Source organism: Electrophorus electricus, chromosome 11 (assembly GCF_013358815.1).
Source record: "Electrophorus electricus isolate fEleEle1 chromosome 11, fEleEle1.pri, whole genome shotgun sequence".
In the NCBI taxonomy this organism is placed as follows: Eukaryota; Metazoa; Chordata; class Actinopteri; order Gymnotiformes; family Gymnotidae; genus Electrophorus; species Electrophorus electricus.
Genome location: NC_049545.1, coordinates 22,480,690 through 22,501,211, shown reverse-complemented (window position 1 = coordinate 22,501,211; position 20,522 = coordinate 22,480,690). Strand labels below are relative to the sequence as shown.

General features: G+C 45.5%; 1 protein-coding gene across 1 annotated transcript; it reads right to left on the bottom strand.

The window, feature by feature from the left end:
• Positions 1-1,750: 1,750 nt before the first annotated feature.
• Positions 1,751-20,220, bottom strand: mxd4 (MAX dimerization protein 4). Its single transcript, XM_027020984.2, has 6 exons — positions 20,007-20,220; positions 19,399-19,498; positions 16,425-16,454; positions 5,879-5,993; positions 3,735-3,894; positions 1,751-3,102 (listed from the first exon to the last, which is right to left on the bottom strand). The coding sequence occupies exons 1-6, from the start codon at positions 20,068-20,070 to the stop codon at positions 2,945-2,947; spliced, it is 627 nt and encodes a 208-aa protein (XP_026876785.1). The 5' UTR covers positions 20,071-20,220; the 3' UTR covers positions 1,751-2,944.
• Between the last annotated feature and the right edge of the window lie 302 nt (positions 20,221-20,522).

Sequence of the window (20,522 nt, the reverse complement as noted above, 5' to 3'; positions counted from 1 at the left end):
TGTTCAAAAGCTTGTCCCAAAACCACTAAGGCATCTTTATTAGATGAAAACCTCTACAACTGTTAGTTTTCAGTAGCTCATCCCAGAAAAAAAAAAAAGTGTATGCATGTTTGTGTGTGTGTGTGTGGGTGTATATATATACACCCACACACACACACGCGCACACACACTTATGAGCTCTGTGTGTCTCGTGCCACTGTGATGATGTTACTGAAAACTGAAATCTCATGTCTGGCCCACAAATCTCATTCTCATTCTAAAAGATCCACACTAACAACGGCTAATGGGAGGTTCTGTGCAAGAGGTCTTTTTTCATTTACATTTTACTCAGTTGTTCTGTGTCCCAACACACTGAAAAAGGACAATTTTGCTACTAACAGTCACACATTTCCTTGACATGAATGTAAACTCTTCATGAAAAAGTAGCTTTTTGAAGAAAAACAAACAAAAACAAAAAACAAACCAAAAAAAAAAACTGCTCCGTCCTTTCAGAACTGCAACAGACTGGAGAGGTAAAACCAAAATAATACCAGAAATGTCAGAGTTGGTCACAAAGTGCACCACAGAATCCAAGCTCCTGTTTGCACACAGACGTCACCCATTCAAAATAAAAGCACGGGATGTTTGTATTGCTGTGATTTGCCTCCTGCAGTGGCGGTGGAAGCTGTCCTTTCACACTAATCTGAGTGCAGTTCAGCCATGTCTCCATGTCTCCCCATTGTGATGGTTACATTTTAGGGCTAGGCAGGAGGAGCCAGTCCTACATCAGTGTCAAAGACGACTTGAAGCACCTCCTACGAACAGAGGGACCAAGTCCCGTGAGTCCCCCTGGGCACACAATAACACTAGCAAGGGAAGTTGCACTGGGAGAAGGCCAGTGGGGAGAAGCTCCAGCTGCCATTAATGATTGATTATGTCGCTCTTCTCCCAGCGTCTTCCTCTTCGTTATTAAGAGAACATAAGCAAAGTGAGTCTGAAAGGACAACAGTGAGAGGCCAAGGCCCCGTGGCCACACTGCGCCTTGCCTTGCCTCCAGGGGGCAGTAGGGTGATGGAGTTGCCCCTAAGACTGGGACAGGTGGCAGGAGAGGGGAAGGGAGTCATCATCATCCAGGCCAAAACCGCTTAATGCCAGACTCCCGGTCAGCTCCTGGCCTACCCGCGTTTGGAAACGTTGTGGAGCGAAAGGCCTGTCTGCTGAGAGGCCTGAGAATGGACACTGGGGAGTGTCTGCGGGGAGTAGACCTGAGTAGGGCTCAAGGGAAAGGAGTAGGGCATAGGCAGCAGGGGGAGGAATGGGACCTGACAACAGTCACCAAGGCACAGAATGACAGTGGGAGATCAGAGCAACACTAACCATCTCCCCATGACATGCTTGGCCTTCTGTCTCGTCTATCTCATATATAGATATATATCTATATCTATTTTTTTGTCTTTTACTTAGGAACATTTAGGAAAATATAATACAAAATTTAATACAGGAAAGATAGACTACACTTGCTAAAATCACTTTTAGTGACCTATAGCTTTTTTTCTGCACATTTTTGTTTATAGTCTTTTCTTGATTTTTTTCAGACCGGTCACTGTAGACTTGTCATGTTTTATTTTTTAGTTTTTTATTGTATTTTATTTTTTTCTCAGATGGTTTGAGATGCCAAGCTCTAAGGGTCGCAGTAGAGGGAGGTGGTTAAAAAGCCAACGTTAAGTGCTTTCTGTCCATAGTGAATACTGAACACTGCATTACAAATGCACTTCGGAACAAGCTACCCAAAAGAATACGATATACTGGTCTGTTTTGCAATGCCCAAAGCTCCTATGAAATCAGTTACATATATTATGTAAAGATAAAGTAAGTTTAACAAATACAGGAAAGGTGAAAGAGGAAAGTATCAGTGTAATCTCTTCTCATCTATAAGCCTCCACAAATAGCACACTATTAGAGCTGGCTGTTCTGTTTGGGTTGTTGCTTTCTCTGGTTGGTTTGTTTGTTTGCTTCCTCTTTACCTCATTCAGCTTTGACCTGTCAACGAAACGCTGGGAGTAAACCCAGCAGGCGGGCTGGTAAAGAACACACAAGCTGCTGGCGTGTGTGTGTCTGTCTGTGTCTGTGTCTGTGTCTGTGCAGGAGAGAGAGGCTCTCCGGTGCCTCCCACCCCTCCGAGTCATACACACGCTAGAGAAAGCAGCTGCTTTCTGCGTCTATTGCTACATCACTTTGCTACTGAAACAGGAAAAGGTTTGGCTCCCGAGGGGTGGGGTCACGCAGAGATCTCCTTCCTGTGGGCAGGCTCCTGCGCTGGAAACTGCAGTAGTGCATCAGAATGGACAGAGGGATGAGGAATCCTAACTCACAGGGTGGCCGTCACTGCGACTCCTTAGGCCGATGGCAACAGTCGACTTAAATGTCGCGGTACTGCCTTCGTCACAGCTGGCAGTTATGAAAGAAGCATATGGTGTGCTGAGGGTGGTAGTTCTGCTCCCTAATCAGGTGTTTTCTCATGGCTTTGGCCTACAGAGGTGCGTAGTGGATCAAATGCTACTGTACTCAGGTGAGTTTAATAATAAAAGTTAAGAAAGGTTAAATCTAGTCCAGGCCTATGGCCACACTCACATGCGCACTCACTTAGAGCCACACCCTCCTCCTTCCCTCACTGAGTTACTCAGGACATTAGTTGACAAGTCAAAGCTGTATGATCACACCACAGGAGACCCACTAAAACCACAGATTGCTGGTTGGTGGGTGGGCTGATGCCTGAGGCAGTACTGGCGGGTGTTACAGTGAAAGCTGGGATGTGTGAGAGTGGTGGAGGAAGTAACAACAGGATCCCCAGCCAGCTGCTTCCTGGTGCAGTGGGTGGGCATATGGGCAGGGCCTAGGGACAGAGCCTGTCAGGGGATAGGTTGGACGGTGGGTGGGAGGCGTGGCCTCGCTGGTTTTGCAGGGCCTAACAGATGTGTGGCTGCAGTCTGTGGGAATGTGAGTAACGACTGCCGTCACTGGAGCTGCCCTGTAGGCTGTAGGGGTCTTCGGTATCACTCACACTGCACACACTGTCCCCTTCACATGGTGTGAACTCCATGCCCTCAATATCCACGTCCACCTCTGTGCATACACACACATACACACACACACACACACACACACAGAGAAAAATCGAGACTGTTTAAACCTTCAGCAGTCAAATCAGTCAGGAAAAGCTACAATGAATTTGTAACCAGTTTTGGACGCGTGTGGGGGCCAATGCTGTGTTGGCGGATTAGGACAGGATTTGCCACGAACCCTGGACAAACACACATGTCTTTGTGCAAATGTAGCTAATCCTGTCCTGATAAACAGCAGATGATGTTTACCACATTGTGCATTACTAAACAACCAAAATGCTAACAGCAGAGTCCTCACACAAACAAAGTGAGTACTGCACTGGCCTGTAGGGGGCATGGTACTGACATGCACTCAAGAGCTACGTGAAAGCATTTAAGGGTGCGTAGGCTCATCTGAGACCACTAATGTCACAGGGAGCCTGGCACTGACAGGTGGATGCCTGGCTGAGCTATGTGGGTGGATGGACCCGTGCAGTCACATCCACCTGTGCACGTTGTAATGTAATCGCTCTACTGACCCGAGTCAGGTGTATATCAGCAGGAAGCAGAGTGCATGAGCTCCTTTGAGCTGTGACGGAGAGGTGTGCGTGTAACGCGTGTGGTAGGGGTGGTGGTAGGTGGAGACTGCTGTACCCTGCTCTGAGTCGGTGGAGAGGGTGGAGCCCAGGCTGTCGGTGCGAATGCGCTCCACGCCCTGCACAGACAGCTGCTCCAGACGCCGTTTGAGGTAGCGATGCTCTCTCTGCAGCTGTTCCTTCACATTTAGAGCCTTCCTGTCCTGCTCCTCTAGCTTCTGCAGTGTTACACATACACACACACACACATACACACATACACACACACACACACTCACCCGTCAGACCACAAATGTCATTGTAAGTGACATCGGGCTGCATGTAGGATATCAGCAGCACAGTGTGGTACATGTGTGGTGGTGGGGGGGGGGGGGTTTCTCTCCCTACAGCTCCTGCAGAGCAAGGCAAGCAAAACAGAAAACGAAGGGTTAACACATCCTCGGCCCTAGGAATTCAACCAGCTACGTGCTTTCTCTCTCTCCCTCTCCCTCTCTCTTATTGTCTTTCTCAACACAACTGACAATCATGAATACATAAACAAATAGGAAAATAAAGGTTTACAAGGTTCCAGGCCTCTGTGCTATGTTGATTACAACAACAGTAATGGCTGCACGAACAAAACAAACTTTATACTGCTTTGTTCTCTGGACGGATCACTACTCTCAGTGGTGTAGAATCAGACATCTGTAGACAGGTCACCAGTCTCACTCGTGTAGTATAAGATGTCAGTGGCATAGAATTCGACATACATTTTACAGGCTAGAATTCACCTTGATGGCATTTAGGCAACACTTTTATCCAAAGCAACTTACAATTATGACTGAACACAATTTGAGCAATTGAGGGTTAAACGGGCCCTTAAGTGGCAACTCAGCAGTGGTGGGGTGGGAACCAGCAACTTTCCAATTACTAGTTGAGTACCTTAACCACTGAGCTACCACTACTGTTGTGAGACTGGGACATACATTAGTGCAAAACGTTTACATCCTTTCATGTTGTGGTTTTCTCAAGTGTCAGAGCATCTAATCCAGAAAAAAACAACAACCCAGCAATCACGGTCTCATTAGCTCAATGGGGTAACTGATGGATTAGATCAGGCTCTTATATTTCCAACAGAGACTTGCATTCTCTCTCACGTTTTCCCCACGCTGCGCCTGGCTGTGGATTAGAGGGTTAGATTAAATGAGAACAGTCGTGAGCAACTTCCTGCACCATGATAAATGTCCTTGTTTCCATTGGTCATTCCTTCAAACCTGCTGAGTCTGCGCTGGTCTGAACACAAGCATCAGAGACTCATCCCCATAACCAAGGTTTCACCTGATAACCTACTGCAGTAAAGACATAAGATAACCCAGCCAACTGCAGCCAACATGCAGCTACATAAATACCATCTCATGGCCCATTTAAAAGCCACATCAGTACAGTTCGAGGTCTCATGCAAGCTTTCAGCTCTGTCTGTGTGTGTGTGTGTGTGTGTGTGTGTATCACCAGCTCAGCTACAGTCAAGATCTGACAGAAGCAACAAACAACAGAACACCACATTAAGGAAAATTCCAACATTTTTATCAACAGTCTGATTTTAGGCATGCTTCGCATGGTTTCAAAATGATAAGGTGAAACTAACAACATGACTGTTGCAGAATATTGTGTCATGTGGTACAGTGAAGTTTCCGGACACAGCACTGCCGTCTTGTTCTATGCATGATGGATCCCTACAGGAGGAAACTTTCACAACGTCCTATTATAGAAGCTTGTATTCAACAACAACAACAAATAGTTTTGCAACATTAAGATAGTAAATAATCTAATTTAGAGGTTTTTTTAATCAAATCATTTTCTGAATTTAAACAAGTATGAGTGTTGTGGTTCACTACAATATGAAAAAAACGGTGGTTCATTTAGGTTAAGAGAAGATTCAGTACTTATTCATTTTTTTTATATGCATTAGTCTGTCCTGATTTTCAGTGGTGAGGATTTGCCAAATGCTGAAATAGCAAATGTGCCAAAATGCAGCCTAAATGTTTTGCCTAACATTGAAAAATACATTGAAACACTAGCTGTTAATTCAAAATTCAGCTCCCATCAATCACACACATTTGGAAGGATAACAGATTCTGAAGAATTGCTGAACCGGTTCTCCTAGCTTGCTAATGTATATTCTAGCAGGCATGGCCCAGCATGTGAGAGGGCCGGACTTCGTACCTTGATGTGCATCTTGGCCCGTTTAAGCAGGCTGAGGGTGGTGTGGCGGCTGCTCTCCGGACCCAAAGGCACGAGCTGCTTTAACTGCTCCAGGTAGAGCCGCAACTTAGCACGTCTGTAGCAGAGACAGCACAGAGCGCCGAGAACGTGAACACCACACACACACACACTCACACTCGCACACGCACACGCACACGCGCGCACGCACACATGCACTCACACGCACACACATGCACACACTCACACACACACGCACACGCTCACGTAAGGTTTAAGAAATAGCAGTGTCTTTCTTCTTTTTTTTTAATGTTTAATTGCAGAGTTGCTACTGGACCCAGTGGTGGGACAAAGCTACATTAAGGGATTAGCATTTAGCTAGTCACTCTCTCACGCACACCCACAGGCACACGCATGCGAACACATACACATGCACACACGTGTATACAATCACATACTTGCACAAACACCTATGAAAGGCAGTAACACAAGTATTTTCAAGTGCTTGGCTCTGAGCGACTTGTCACACCCTGGGACGGTTTGAAGGTTTTTACATACAACCCAGTGGTGGTGTAAGTGTGTTTCTGTGTATGTAATGCAAGAGAGCTTCATGGACGCTGCAGGTGTGTTTCTTTGGTAGTACAGGAGTAGTATCACTGCACTGGACATAATCTCAAACTCAATCCCCATTCCAAATTCATGAGATCATGTCAGTACATGGAAGGGCTTGAAAAACAGAGGCACTGGGAAATTGTACCAAGTGCATTAGGAAGGTCCTCTGCCAGATGAGGTGACACACAGCTCATCTCACCAAACACTGTGACCCCACACCACGTCTCACCAAATGCTGCGACCCCAGACTATCCATTTGACAACATACCCAACATAAAGTCAACAACATCACCATGACAACATAAAGTCAACAATATTCCGACAAGAACACACCCAACACTATCTGTGACAGCATACCCAACACATTGTCGGAATTATCCCTACAAAATACCAAGCGCACTGTCAATAAAATAATATAATATATATAATATAACATAATAATACTGTAATACTGGTCATTTTATATATCTGTAGTATACAAGTATAATATCTTTTAAAGTACACTAGGGTTACCCCAACCCAGTATAATTTCTTGTGAACTACATTAGGGATAACCCAACCCACTATAATGTCTTGTCAACTATATTAGGGATAACCCAACCCACTATAATGTCTTGTCAACTATATTAGGGATAACCCAACCCACTATAATGTCTTGTGAACCATATTTCAGTCTCCTTCCCCTCTCCCACCCCCACATAACCAGTGCCAATGAGTAGCTGAACCAGTACCACCTGGTTCTGAAAGCTCACCCACACACAAACACACACACACACAAACACACACACGTATGCACATAGCTGCTTGCAGGAAGAACTCCAGGAGACTGATGCCTTGGGGTCTTTCAATAGCCTTCATCAAGTTAAGTTTTATTTGCTTGTGAGTGCGTGTTGATCCATTGTGTTTCCTGTGGCTGAGCTTATTGACAGACACCCCTTCTCTCTGTCATTGTTTTGGAGGCACAGTGTGTAACGCTCACACTGCCTGCGTATGGGGTAGTACATGGCTGTGATGCGAGCGAGCCGTGATGCCGCGGCTTTAGAGAGGGGCGAGTGAGTGAAGTGTCCTCAGCTGCAGCCATAAGCTGACACACAGGAATCTGAACACACTGTCAGCCCAAAACACACACACACCACCCCAGAAAATAAGCAGACACGCCCCAAACCTTGGCACACACTCCCACCTGCATTCACCCATCATCTGCGTGGTGTTTGTGTAGTGTGGTCAAGCCTACTCCCACATGCACCGCTCAAAAACGCAGACAGAGGCCAACCTGTCTACTAGCAACTGACGGGGAGAATGTGAGGGTGTGGCTTGGGTTGGGCGTACGGCAACATTGGAGGTTGCTTTAGAATCTGCTTCCTGCAGCAGATTGGCCATGACGCCTTCGTTCCTGTGTACCAACACACCGGAGCCGAAATATTCCAGAATGCCTTCACTAGCTGCAGCCGTCAGGCTGAGTAAACCCTGTGTAGAATGTCCCCCAACAGCCGTGAAGTTATTTCTAATAACGTGTATGCCATTGTCCCTAATAATCATTTAATTACCAAAAATGGTATGGTAGTATTAAAAATAAAAGCATTTTGGTTTGTGTGTTTCCTGTGGCAAAGCTGTGTGGGGCACATGATTCAGCTACTATTAGTGCGGGTCAGTGCTCCTTTGTGCCCCTTAGTACCCGTAAGTGTCCATTAGTGTGGATTACTGCTGGTTAGTGCTGGTTAGTACCTGTTAGGGTCTGTTAGTGTGGGTTAATGCCTGCTAGCATTTGTAAGTGCTCATTAGTGCCTGTCAGTGTCTGTTAGTGGGCATTAGTGCCAATAAGTTTTACCTTCAGCACACAGTATGCCGTCAGAGTTTTACAGGAAATTGGTTTAAATCACACAGGTGGTTTTTAAGCCTCTCAGCCTCAATGATCCTCTAAAACACAGGAGTTGTCTTAGGGTCCTTCCCCCTCTCTCATTATCTCTCTCCCACTCTCGCTCCCTCTCTCTGTCTCTCCCTTTATCTGGTTGGTTATGTGGATTGCATGATCACTGGGGTCTTGTTATTCTTGTGGTCTGCGTCGTCATGCGAACTCTGTATAGTAATGTAGGCTCTTTTCTCCGTTAACAAAACCCCCGCGCCTGTTTGTTATTCCCCAAGCAGGAGCCACTCACGACATGTTTATAAGCTCCTCAAACCCCTCCGCTCCTGGCACATGGATACGCCTGTGTATAACACACGAACATACACACGGGCGCATATTCCCTCACAAACAAACACACATTCACACGGACATGCCACCGCCCAAAACACACTTAACACACAAATATACCTCCCCTCCAAAACACACACGCATACACAGACACATATACTCCCAAAACACACAAACACACGCAGGCACACACATACACACATACTCCCACACACAAACACCCCCCCAAACCATTTTCTGGTAGGTTGTGCTGATGTAATGATAAGAAACTTTTGCAGGACATTTTCTTAGACCTTAGACCTGGCCACATCACGAGGAGTGCTGGTTTTTAAGTTAACAAATTCCAGAGAAACAGCGTTGTGTGTCCTACAGGTATAGCAGTGAGGGTGGGTGTGGTGCACTAGGAAGGAACACTTTGGAATGGGGTTTGTATACAGGGCTATATGCATGGGTATCTATAGGACAGGTACCCGCACAGCTGCAGGGGTAAGTGCTGCTCCAAAGAACTGGCTTACCTGGTTAGCCAACATATCACTTAACATAAAAATGCATTTGCTGTTGGATTTAAAAAAAAACAAACAAAAAAAAAAACAGCAATCAATGTCCTTGATACAATTTTTTTCAGAGGTTTCACAAGTTGCTATGTGTAAGATGTAGGCTACTCACATAATAAGTATTCAAAAAAGAAACCCATAAGCCTATGGCCATTCAGACTGCACCAGACTTCAGAAAATGGAAAACCTGCTCACTGCATCAGAACTGAACAAGCAATGAGGCAAAAACAGCAAAGACTATCTGATAAAAGCAAAAAAGATAAAACATACTGTGAATGTTCTCTCCAACCCCACTTCAAACAGTCGTACAAACAAATAAACAAACCCCCATACTTTCCCATGGCTAAATGGTGTGAGGCACTCATGATATGAGGCTGTGCCCTGCCGGGTTGGGGAGAAGAACCTAGCCCAAACTCATGTGCTGCTGTCTGTGTTTCAACAGAGAATGACTACGATATACACCTACACTCGTGCAATCTCTCTCTCTCAAACACACACTCTCATGCAATCACTCACTCACAAACTCATGCAATCACTCACAGGAACCTCAGGCAAGACATGGGAATTGTTCTAAGCAGATATGTACATCCTCAGTTCATGACATAATAATATTTCAAACGCCACCTTAAGGATTTTTACCACGATATAGCCAGCTCACACTCCAGCACAGGAGAAACACTATGTGAACACACAAGGAGTAAATGAAATTGTAAATGAACACACACACACACACTCACACACACACACACACACACACACACACACACACACACACACACACACTCACACACTCACACACTCACACACACACTCACACACTCACACACACACTCACACACTCACACTCACACTCACACTCACACTCACACACACCCATGCACACTCATACTCACACACACACACTCAAGCAGGGGTCCTGCTACAGCAGTCACTCACTGCGCTGTTTAATGAGGTTGCTGGGGAGGCAAGCATTCCTCAGGGCTGCATGGAAGAAGGGGCGTTTACTGCTCTCTGGCTTTGTGCCAACTCGTTCCATCCAGGTCAAAGGTCAAGCCCAAACACTGCAGAGATCTTTCCTCGCCAGGGTAACTGGGTTAGATGTGGAGCTGTGCTGGGAGAAACAGACTACCCTCACGGGCTTGTTGTTGTTTTGGCTTCTGGTTGAGTGCTGTTTAAGGAAGCACCCCTGAATGGACAACATGTACAAATGCTTGTAATTCAGTGTCCAGCTCAATGGAACCAAGCACCAGGGGAGACAGCCTGACCATGACCCAGGCCATTTAACAGCAGGGTCACAGATACTGGACATCTTGCTCTTGGAAGTGAACTTGCCCACTTCAACTTCCTAACAAAGCAGAGTGAGGCTCAGAGCAGTGAATGCACCATGGTGAAACACTCTCAATACAAAACATACTTCAAAAGAAATGGCCACTTTGCAAATCGACTGTTTATTATTCAGTTTAGGATTGCAGTGTTCAGCATTCATGCGGACATTTGTCCCACATCTGGTCAACAGGCTGGCGGACAGGCTGGCGGACAGGCTGGGGGATAGAGCAGGAACGCTGGGGAATAGAGCAGGAACACTGGTGGACAGAGCTGGAAGGCAGGGGGATAGAGCAGGAAGGCAGGGGGATAGAGCAGGAAGGCAGGGGGATAGAGCAGGAACACTGGCGGATAGAGCAGGAAGCAGCAGTTTCATCTCTGTCTAGCCAAAATATTAGAACATCTAATAAAGCAGGAAAAGGTAACAGCCACCAATCAGCACAATGCAATATCCATATTACAAAACTGGAACTAAAATATTTCACTATTTTTAGCCATATTAGCATTATGATTTTGGTTGGACTGTTTCTTTAAGACGAAAAAGGCATTCAGAGTGAAAAACAAGAGTTTTATGAAGAGTGAGTGCACCACGTAAATATATGTCTCTGAGTCACTGATCTGATCATGTATTGGGCCAATGAGCTAGTCTTGTTCTACCATCCTCTCCTGTGCTTTCTTGTAAAACACATAACCTCAGATTACTACTTACTATCTGACCCTGTGATAGCAATTCATAACAATGAAGGACCTAATCTTGTAAAGAAGACACAGAAAGGCAGAGAGTCCCTAACCATCTTGTGCTGAGGTGTGGGGAGGGGGGGTTACTAGATAAAATGCCACATTTCTCTTCCCAAGATATTTGTTTTGCAGTCACTGGAGGTACCACACCCACTGAAACAATCTGCTGTCATTTGTAGTGTACAGACCCAGGCCTGGTAACAAGAACAAGAGGCTCTCTTACATGGCTTCTCGTCCACACAGTGGAAACTATTCAATACTACCCAAAGCAGTGCAAATGACATCTCAGCAATGGTAAAATGCAGTGAGCGTAGATCAACAGTCCTCCGACTATTCTTTAACACGTTTCACTTTAGTTAGATGACTGGAATGACAACAACAACAACAACAACAACAACAACAACAAAAAACACGCTGGCATTCCTACTGTCTGGAAGACAAAAAAAAGCCAGTTTTACTTTGAAACCTTTAAGGCATAAACACACAGCTGTATAACTCCAGAGTCTGATCCCAGAGTCTGACCCTAACCTTATAGTGCTTATAGTAAAACAGATGTTAGAGAGAATAAAACATCAGGAAGAGAGATACTAGCATCGCTCACACAGGTCGGCCAGCTGACGGCAGCAAACAGTGTTTTTGCGTGTCTGTGAAACCAGCACGGCCCATTTTCAGACCAGAGCTCAAAGATGGTGCTTCGTCTTACAGCTGTAACGTCTCCATCCTTCAGAGCTCTATCAATCATTCCAAACTAGGTTAAATGAAACCACCTGTGGAGAGACCTTGTGCCTGAAGGGTGAAAGCTCCATGAGTTCAGAAAAACATGGCAGAGAAGTGAAGTGTTCTGCAGTAGGCCAGGTCCGAATGCATAACTCTGTGAATGATTAACATGAACTAACCCACTGGGACACTGTAACTCGAGCTTTCCCCTCTGTGCCTTGCTCTGCCTATGAACTGCCCGTACTTGCAATGCTGACAGTAACCCGCCCATTACAATGGGCTCTCTCAGCTGAAGTCTTATCTACAGTACTCCGCAGGGCTTTGCACATGTACATTGATGAACCCGAGCATAAAAGTGAGCATAAAAGACAATAAGCAGTGCAGTACATAAAAGTTAACACTATGTGGCGTAGCTTTGCAAAGTCACGGGAGTGTAATATTCCTGAATCACTAATGCAACCTCCCCACCCACCCCACACCCCACCTTCTTGCTCTTACACAACTTTGCATTCCAGTGTGTGTGTCTGACCTGAATTCTCTCTGAGCTTATGGGTCACACTGGTTGAGAAGCACTGGTTGTCTCACCAATCTACAGCTCTACAACCCTATAGCCCCTGTTACCCTACGGTCCTGTAGTTACGCCTGTGTGGCCCCACAACCTCACAGCATTCATGCGCTCTCAGTCTCCCTCTCATGCACTCACTCATCCTATTCCTTCTCCTGCTTTCGTTTTCTCTCCCTCTGTCCCCTGGCCTTATCTGCTCCACACTACCCCTTGTGACTGTTTGTCCCGACAGAACATGCAGTCTTGCAGTAGGTACACTGGCTGGTGCGCGCACACACACAAACACGCACGCACACACACACACACGCAGTATAGTGTGTGGTGTGAGCACATTGGTTATGGCATGTCACCAGTTACCCAACAAAAAATGAGTCACTTATTACTTTGACGGTAAGTACAGCAGTGTGACAGCACAGGAAAGAGTGTCTCTATACAGGAAAAGCCAAGGTCCTGTTACACAGATCACCTCCGTCTTTGGCACATATTACAGCAAATATCAAGACTTAGTTTTAAGTTGTGAGGTCTGAAGTTAGAGATTGCCATATTAAACTAGGTTTGGCAAAGGATGCCTCTTCTCTGCTATCTAACTGCAAGGATAAAGGGGTCTCTCTGAGTCTGTTTGCTTTGTATCAGATGTCTTCCTCTTGAATGCAGGAGTGTTTCAGAGTGAGCCAAGGACTCCATGTTATTCACTCCCTCACTCCACCCCACCCCACAGCTCCAAAAGTAAGCAGAGTGAGAGAGAGAGAGAGAGAGAGAGAGAGAGAGAGAGAGAGAGAGAGAGAGAGAGAGAGAGAGAGAGAGAGAGTACCCATTACACATCACCCTGCTTTCCTCATCTGCTGCAGTTCCTGCTGATTCAGCAGGACTGTCCTTCTCCCCGGGGAGACAACGAAGACAGACAGGAGTGTGAGGATATCCAGTCACTCTAAACACTGGATTAGGGTAGATTACACTGGAGTAGATTAGACACCCCACCTTCCCCCAACCCTGCCTTGCATGCTCTGTGTGTGTGTGTGTGTGTGTGTGTGTGTGTGTGTGTGTGTGTGTGTGTGTGTGTGTGTGTGTGTGTGTGTGTGAGAGAGTGAGTGAGTGAGTGAATGAGTGAGAGAGAGAGAGAGAGAGAGAGAGAGAGCGAGAGAGAGAGAGAGCGAGAGAGAGGGAGCACTCTGGTGGGTGTTTATTAGCACACAATGGCAGAAATCCAACAAAGCTTTGAGACAAGATGACAGACACATGGTAACCTATCAGAGAAGACAGCGGGTTTGAGTGCTAATGTTAATGCCCTGTTGGGTTTTTTTTTGGTAAACATCTCTTACTTTTGTCATCTTACTTGAAAAGGGAGAGGAAGCTTTGTGCTCTGGAACAGACAATGTCTCCAGAGCTATAAATAACCTTACTAATCCTTTGCCAGTTGCGGGCAACTGTAAATGTCACAGCATCTCTTCCTGTAAACAGGTGTGTGACAGGAAAGAACAGGTTTCAAGAGCTCCACTGAAAAGGGAAATTGACAAGATCAATCAGATTGGAGAACTTCTGTAAGAGAGAAAGAGTGAATTGAGGACAGGGGAATGAACTGATGACACTGCTTTGGTGTGAATTGCAGTCTGAGGGTCAGTTACCCTATGCAGGGGGGGAAAAGGAGGGGCAATTACCCCATGATGGGGGACAGAAGATGGGCAGTTACCCTGTGGTGGGAGACAGAAGAGGGACAGTTACCATATGCCAGGCGTAATACTATAAAACCAACATTGAAAGAAAATATGCAGCAAGCCAGCTGCTGGACCTTAGAGTGTTTCCAGTGGAAATATTCCCTGCTGGATTTTACAGTGTTTCCAGTGGAAATATTCCCTGCTGGATTTTACAGTGTTTCCAGTGGAAATATTCCCTGCAGTTTGTAGTGTTACCCAGTCAGGCAAGGTCTGACACACGTCTATGAAAAGAAGCAACACGCACATACACACAGCAACTCAGTTAGCCTCTCAACATGTTGGCCAACTCTTGACCATGATAAACACCTGATGAAGAGGAGGTAAACAGCTCGCACCAGGGGCCAGCAAAGCAACACCCCCCACCCCCACCCCCAATCAGCAGATTTGGCTAATGAATCTCTTTATAGCAGTCCTGAACCTGTGATTATACTGGCAGGATGAGTCACAGCTAAAATAAGCAGCACTCCCTGCATGCAGTGTCTGGGTTGTGTGGGAGAGCCGGCTTTCTAAAAAGTGATACTGAGATTTCAGATTAGAGAGAGAGAGAGAGAGAGAGAGAGAGAGAGAGAGAGAGAGAGAGAGAGAGAGAGAGAGAGAGAGAGAGAGAGAGAGAGAGAGAGAGAGAGAGAGAGAGAGAGAGAGAGAGAGAGAGAGAGAGAGAGAGAGAGAGAGAGAGAGTTATTATGAATGTTCATGCTGGTCATATAACTGGTCTTACCGGAGTGGTAGGTGCATGCTGGTTTCCCAAGGAATGCCCACAATAGTGCCTTAGTTCAAATGGTAAACTGCGCTCAAACACTTGTAGTCTACAACATTTGCCTACAGGTTTGCACAGGTAAGGGAACACTAAGCCTGATGGACAGATGTGGGATCACCGAGCATGGTGGACTGGTGTGAGGACACTCAGCCTGGTGGACAGGTGTGAAATCATTCAGCCTGGCGTCCTCAGGCCTGTCTAGTTCGGGATGTTGTCGTTCTGTCAATGGCTGGCCCTGCTCTCTCACCATGGTGGAGTCACATGACCACAGATAATCTGTGTAAACTCTGTCACCCTGTTTCACACTCAGCCAGAAGATGGGATACTTCAACTTTTTCTTTTCTCATAAATCCACCAAGTTCACAGATAAAGAGAATGTCGGTAAACAAGGATTTTTATCTTTGTTAAATGAAATTGCAACATGCTGACTTAAGAGTGTCAAATCTGTCCTGGTACAAAGGAAACCCTTGGAAACGTGCGCTGATGGGCCAGTACTTCAGGATACACATATAGAGTGTCTGATGCTTTTGGGCCACGTATAGCTTCTCTGCACTGCCGCTGCAGCTGACAAACCTGCGAAGACCTTTTAGCAGATCAGACATGCGTTTCTCCTCAGCTAACACTCTAATGGATGTGTCTATGCATGCCTGCCTACCCCCCCCATACACACACTCACACCCATAGCCACCCACACCCATGTCTTATCGTGACACTCGGGCATGGAGCAGACAAACCATAAGCTCACAGCTGGAGTGAAAGAATGTCATGGGCACACACACATAAATGTGCACACACACCCACAACCACACCCACAGACCAGCCCCCTCTCCAAACCACAGGTCTTATCCTCACACTTGGGCATAAAGCCAACAAACCAAAAGCTCATAGCTAGAGTAAAAGAGTGTCACAGACACACACACACACACACACACACACACACACACACACAAATGTGCACACACACAGACAGTCCCCACTCAGTACATGATTTTACAAACCAATAAGGCTCAAAGGAAAGAGGTTTGTGCTCTGTGTGCTTAGGGGCCGGTTAATAAACAGGAGAGTAGAGCAGAAACACATTCTACTCTGCACCCATGTGTACAGGAGAAACAAATTACAGTCAGGTCTCCCCAAAACTTTTACTGTTTTACTGAAGGGGAGCTAGTGACATGTGCATGCACATGTGGAAGGCCTGATGAGATGCTGTCTTAAACCTGATAAGATGGGTTAGCTCCAGTGGGGTGTGATAATAGCATAGAGGGGCAGGTTGTGTGAACACTGCAGGTCTGATCTCAAAGCAACCAGGACACAACACAATTCTCAGCATCAGGGTTAGCAAACACTGTAGAAAGGGGTGGAATATGGCTGCCATCTTACCTGTGTTTCTCCAGCTCATTGTGTGAAGATCTGGAAAGTAAACAGAGGTATGGATGAGCACAACAAATCAACTCAACTGCTCAGTACTTACCAGCAGCTGTTCTGCTGTAGAGAGACAGAGGTTAGGGCAGGACAGAGCGTCCAGATGAGCGCTTAAAACATAAGACTCGATCTGCTTTGAATAGAGATGAAATGAAGATGAGCAAGGCCATTGAAAGCTAAACTCTTCACTGTGTTTTTTAGATGGTACATTCATGGTTAAACGTGATACTGAATGAGATGAAATATGAATCTCTTCTCTTGTTTTGAACTCCAGAGTGGCCAATCTCCCCGTCTCCTTGTACACTGTACTACACATGGTGGCTCTGTGTGTGTTTGCAGCATTAGCAAAATCGCTGTCACTGGCCATCTCTGCTAGCGCCGCCCACAGTCGCATGCCATTGGCCGAAATATGTGCAGGCCCAGTGCTGACTGGATGGGTTGTGGGTGACGTAACACCTCCTCCGGAACCGTGTGTCCGCATGCAGAGCCTAAAACCCATGCTTAAACGCAGCTGGTGGGAAGAGCCTCACACTTCTCTTACTGTTGTCCTTCATCTTAAAAGTCTAACGTCTGGATCACTTTACCCAAGCATCTGGCAGGTAGAGGCTGCTCAACTAATAAATATACTCATGTTTGACTGCACAAATACACAATACTTTCAGAACATCTCCTGCTGTTTCGGGGAAAACACAAGAGAAATTACAAAAACAAACGAGAAAGTCTCTGGGCAGTCCCCTCACCCAGTGGGTGGGCAGCGCCCCCTTCAACACCGTCATGCCAAAAAACACAGCCCATTTCTGCCTGGATGTGTGTCCGCCTCTTAACAGAGAGCTGATAACCCACCCCATCACAGTCTCGGTTCATTCCTCATTACTAATTGTAAAAGTACAACAAGGAACACAAAGCACAACATACACACACTTGCACAGCGTTGCTGGGACATTTCAGCATGCTGCAACACATGTAGTTATTTCAGGCCTGACTGAGGACGGGGTGGGCAAATTACATCCGTCTCAAAACAAACATGCCATTCATAAAACACTGGGACTGCAGGGAGAATCTATGCTAATTTCTCGAGAAAACAGCCAGATACAAATACATTAGCTGTAGCACCAGTCGTCAGCATATCCTGTGCTGCCCTGTGGCAGTGGCAATGCGTAGGTTCCTTTCTCACTGTGCATAAGGACCAGGTTAGTCACACTTGTAATGCACAGCTACTGATACACCCACATTCGTGCAGATCCACAAGCCCTGCTGCTGCAGAGCTGGGTTGTTTGCATGGATAGGGCTCATGCAGGGATCCAGGGGAAGAACTGCATCTCTACATGGCAGAACAGCTCCTATTCAAACCCGTGCAAATTAGGGACAGCACGAGAAAGCACCAGGAAACAGACAGGCACACAGGCTCCACCCTCCCATGAGATCACAGTCTTATTATATAAGGTCAGATGAATGCAAATGGGTTTGAATGGGTAAATCTAACCCTAGCCATATTAATATCTTATACTGCATCAGTGTGGCAACAAGGGTTAGGACTGTATACCCAACAGTAACATAATACAATAAAATCTGTACTTGTTACAACTGCATTACTGTTCTTTTTATTATGGTACTGAAACAAGCCTGTGCTGCCATGGTATTTATAGCTTTAAATCTGGTTCAATCAGCAGAAGTTTACAGAATTTGCTTTATGATCCTTTGTACCATGAGCCATAGATTTATAATGACATAAGTCTCCAAAAAGAAAATGCCTTCTAGCTCAAAATAAACAAAGCCAATGTTCCTGCAGTCTGTGAAGTTCAGAACCCAGCAGAGCGAAGGGGGAAAGGATCTGCACTGGTGCTTTGGCACAGAGAACATTTTACAGTCCCCGTGGTACGTTTTCTTGACTGTTTCCTCAACTTCTAGTGATTTGTGTGCAGATGTGGGGGAGGGGAAGTAGTTGGCTGAGAGCAGAAAGAGGACGAGTGCCTTGCCTCTGGAAAGCCAAACCGAGGCAGGTTGTTTATCAAGTTTTCCGGTCAAACTCAAACTTCAGGAGTTCATTAAGGAAATACCCAAATTTCAGAGTTGAATGCAGCCGACCGGTGTGAATCTTTTGAGTAGTGTTTGGGTGAACTGGGTTCTGGGGTCCACCTGCCACTGAGGTGGTCAGGTACTAGTCAGCCCATCTACCTGTGAACAGCGCCTGACCTGTACGGAGTCAAAACTACACTAAGAACCTTCAGAACACATTTTCAAAGAAAATATTTGTCATTTAAAATGGTACTAAAGTATTATTCAAAACATAAATATTCTTCACAAAAGTACATTAAAAATAAATGAATATACCACTGCTCATCACACATCTGAAGAAAAAGGGGCATGAGCAAGAATAATAACTTTGTGTGCATGTTTGTGTGCCTGTTTTATCCCCTCTCTGTTGCTAGTATTCTTTTAATATGTTGAAGAATGGCTTTAAATAGTTATGAAATGACGATGCAAACTTTACTTTCTCCAAACAAGTACCCAGCGATCGGTTTCGTGAGTAGTCCAGCCTCTAACACTAAGCCCTGTTCCTAGTCTTGGATCTGTCACTGGAGCCAAAACAAGGCCCTCGCTCTCTGCTGAGCGCCCCGGGCCGGGCTAGCCTTATCGCTCCGATTTACAGCGCAATGTCTCACACACACACGCACAAAAAAGGTCACGGTTTAGGAAATGCTCGAGTTTTTTAATGATCGAGACAGCTCGGTAAAATTTGAATGTACACTGCGGAGGTTAGTGTCAGAAGCGAAGGGTGAGAAAGTGGGAAGCAAGTTGATGCTGTACGCGTGGCAGTGTTTATACGGGATCAAAACAGCCAAGCCCAGCAAGAAAAATGGCGAGAATGGAAGTGAAGGAACAGATCGATCGAAAAGCAATCGCTATACCTTTAAAAAATCATTATATTTACCTATTGTTCTGAGTTTTTCTTGATATTGGCGTCGCTTTCGTTTTCTTTCTGGAAAAGTCGCTATTGTACGGTAAAACAGAAGCGTAACCATGTTCTGCCTCTATTGACAAAGTAAACAAAAATCAACATTTAATACTGTGCTTAGGAGCTCATGAACAAGAATGTTCAGTGGGATCGTCAGAAAATTAGACCACTGTCAAGTTTCATATAGGCACAGGTATTTCAGCAAAACATGAGACTCAGTATGACTAGCCAAATCCGACAGTCTCACACAATTATAAGGACTATGTCAATGACTTTGTCTTATTTGATGACAGATGATAGCAAATAAGCACACAAAAAGACACTAACGATGTTTAACCAATAAGTAAACGATTTAATGTTAATAGCAGCTTTCCTGTGAACCTTTTGCGGCTTTGACTAAACTATCCCTGCCGGTAGGAAGAGCCCAGCCAGCTCAGTAAAATAATGTCAGCTCCTAAAGTGACATCATGCCTGCAGAGCTCCCTACAATAAAATCGTTGCACAGAATTGTGCACTTCCCTTTAAAACAGATTATTTTGATTTTTTATCCAAATAAGCACCATTTTATCACGCAGACTAAATACCTCTGTCTCTTCTTTCCAAGTATTCTGCAGCCTCAAGAAGGATTAGAAGAGAATTTAGTTCCATCCCGATGAATTTGTATAAAAATACAAAATTAAAAAGTGTATGTACAAAATGTTACAGATTATGTAAAAGACAGAAAATAAAACAAAAAGTAAAGTTGGTGACGCCCGATATGGACAGCTACGTTCACACCGAGTCGTGGGGACTCCCAGCCAAAATCATATCAACTGCACCTAAACTAAAACCTACAGCTAGACGGACGGTTCCTCACACCAATCGCACAGCAGACGAATGTCAAAGGCGGGATTTCGGTAAATGAATTGTCCAATCAAATATGTAGGTGAGTGGCGTTCACATAAAAAAGGTTGATACATTTCGAAATGACATTTGATTGGCTAGCCAGTGATAGTAACAAAGTGGAAGCTATACCCTAGCAACAGTGCCGTGAGACTCAGCCCCGTAATCGTTCATTGGCCTGACAGATACCTTACTAGCTTATGGTTGGCCTACGTAGC

What these genes read in the sequence shown, in the direction of transcription:
- mxd4 (XM_027020984.2), bottom strand. Translation starts at nt 20,070, where the DNA reads ATGGAACTAAATTCTCTTCTAATCCTTCTTGAGGCTGCAGAATACTTG. An exon ending in AATGAGCTGGAGAAACACAG is followed by an intron (nt 5,994 to 16,424) that starts GTAAGATGGCAG and finishes TCTCTGCTACAG; the next exon opens with ACGTGCTAAGTTGCGGCTCT. An exon ending in CTCCACCGACTCAGAGCAGG is followed by an intron (nt 3,103 to 3,734) that starts GTACAGCAGTCT and finishes GTGTATGCACAG; the next exon opens with AGGTGGACGTGGATATTGAG.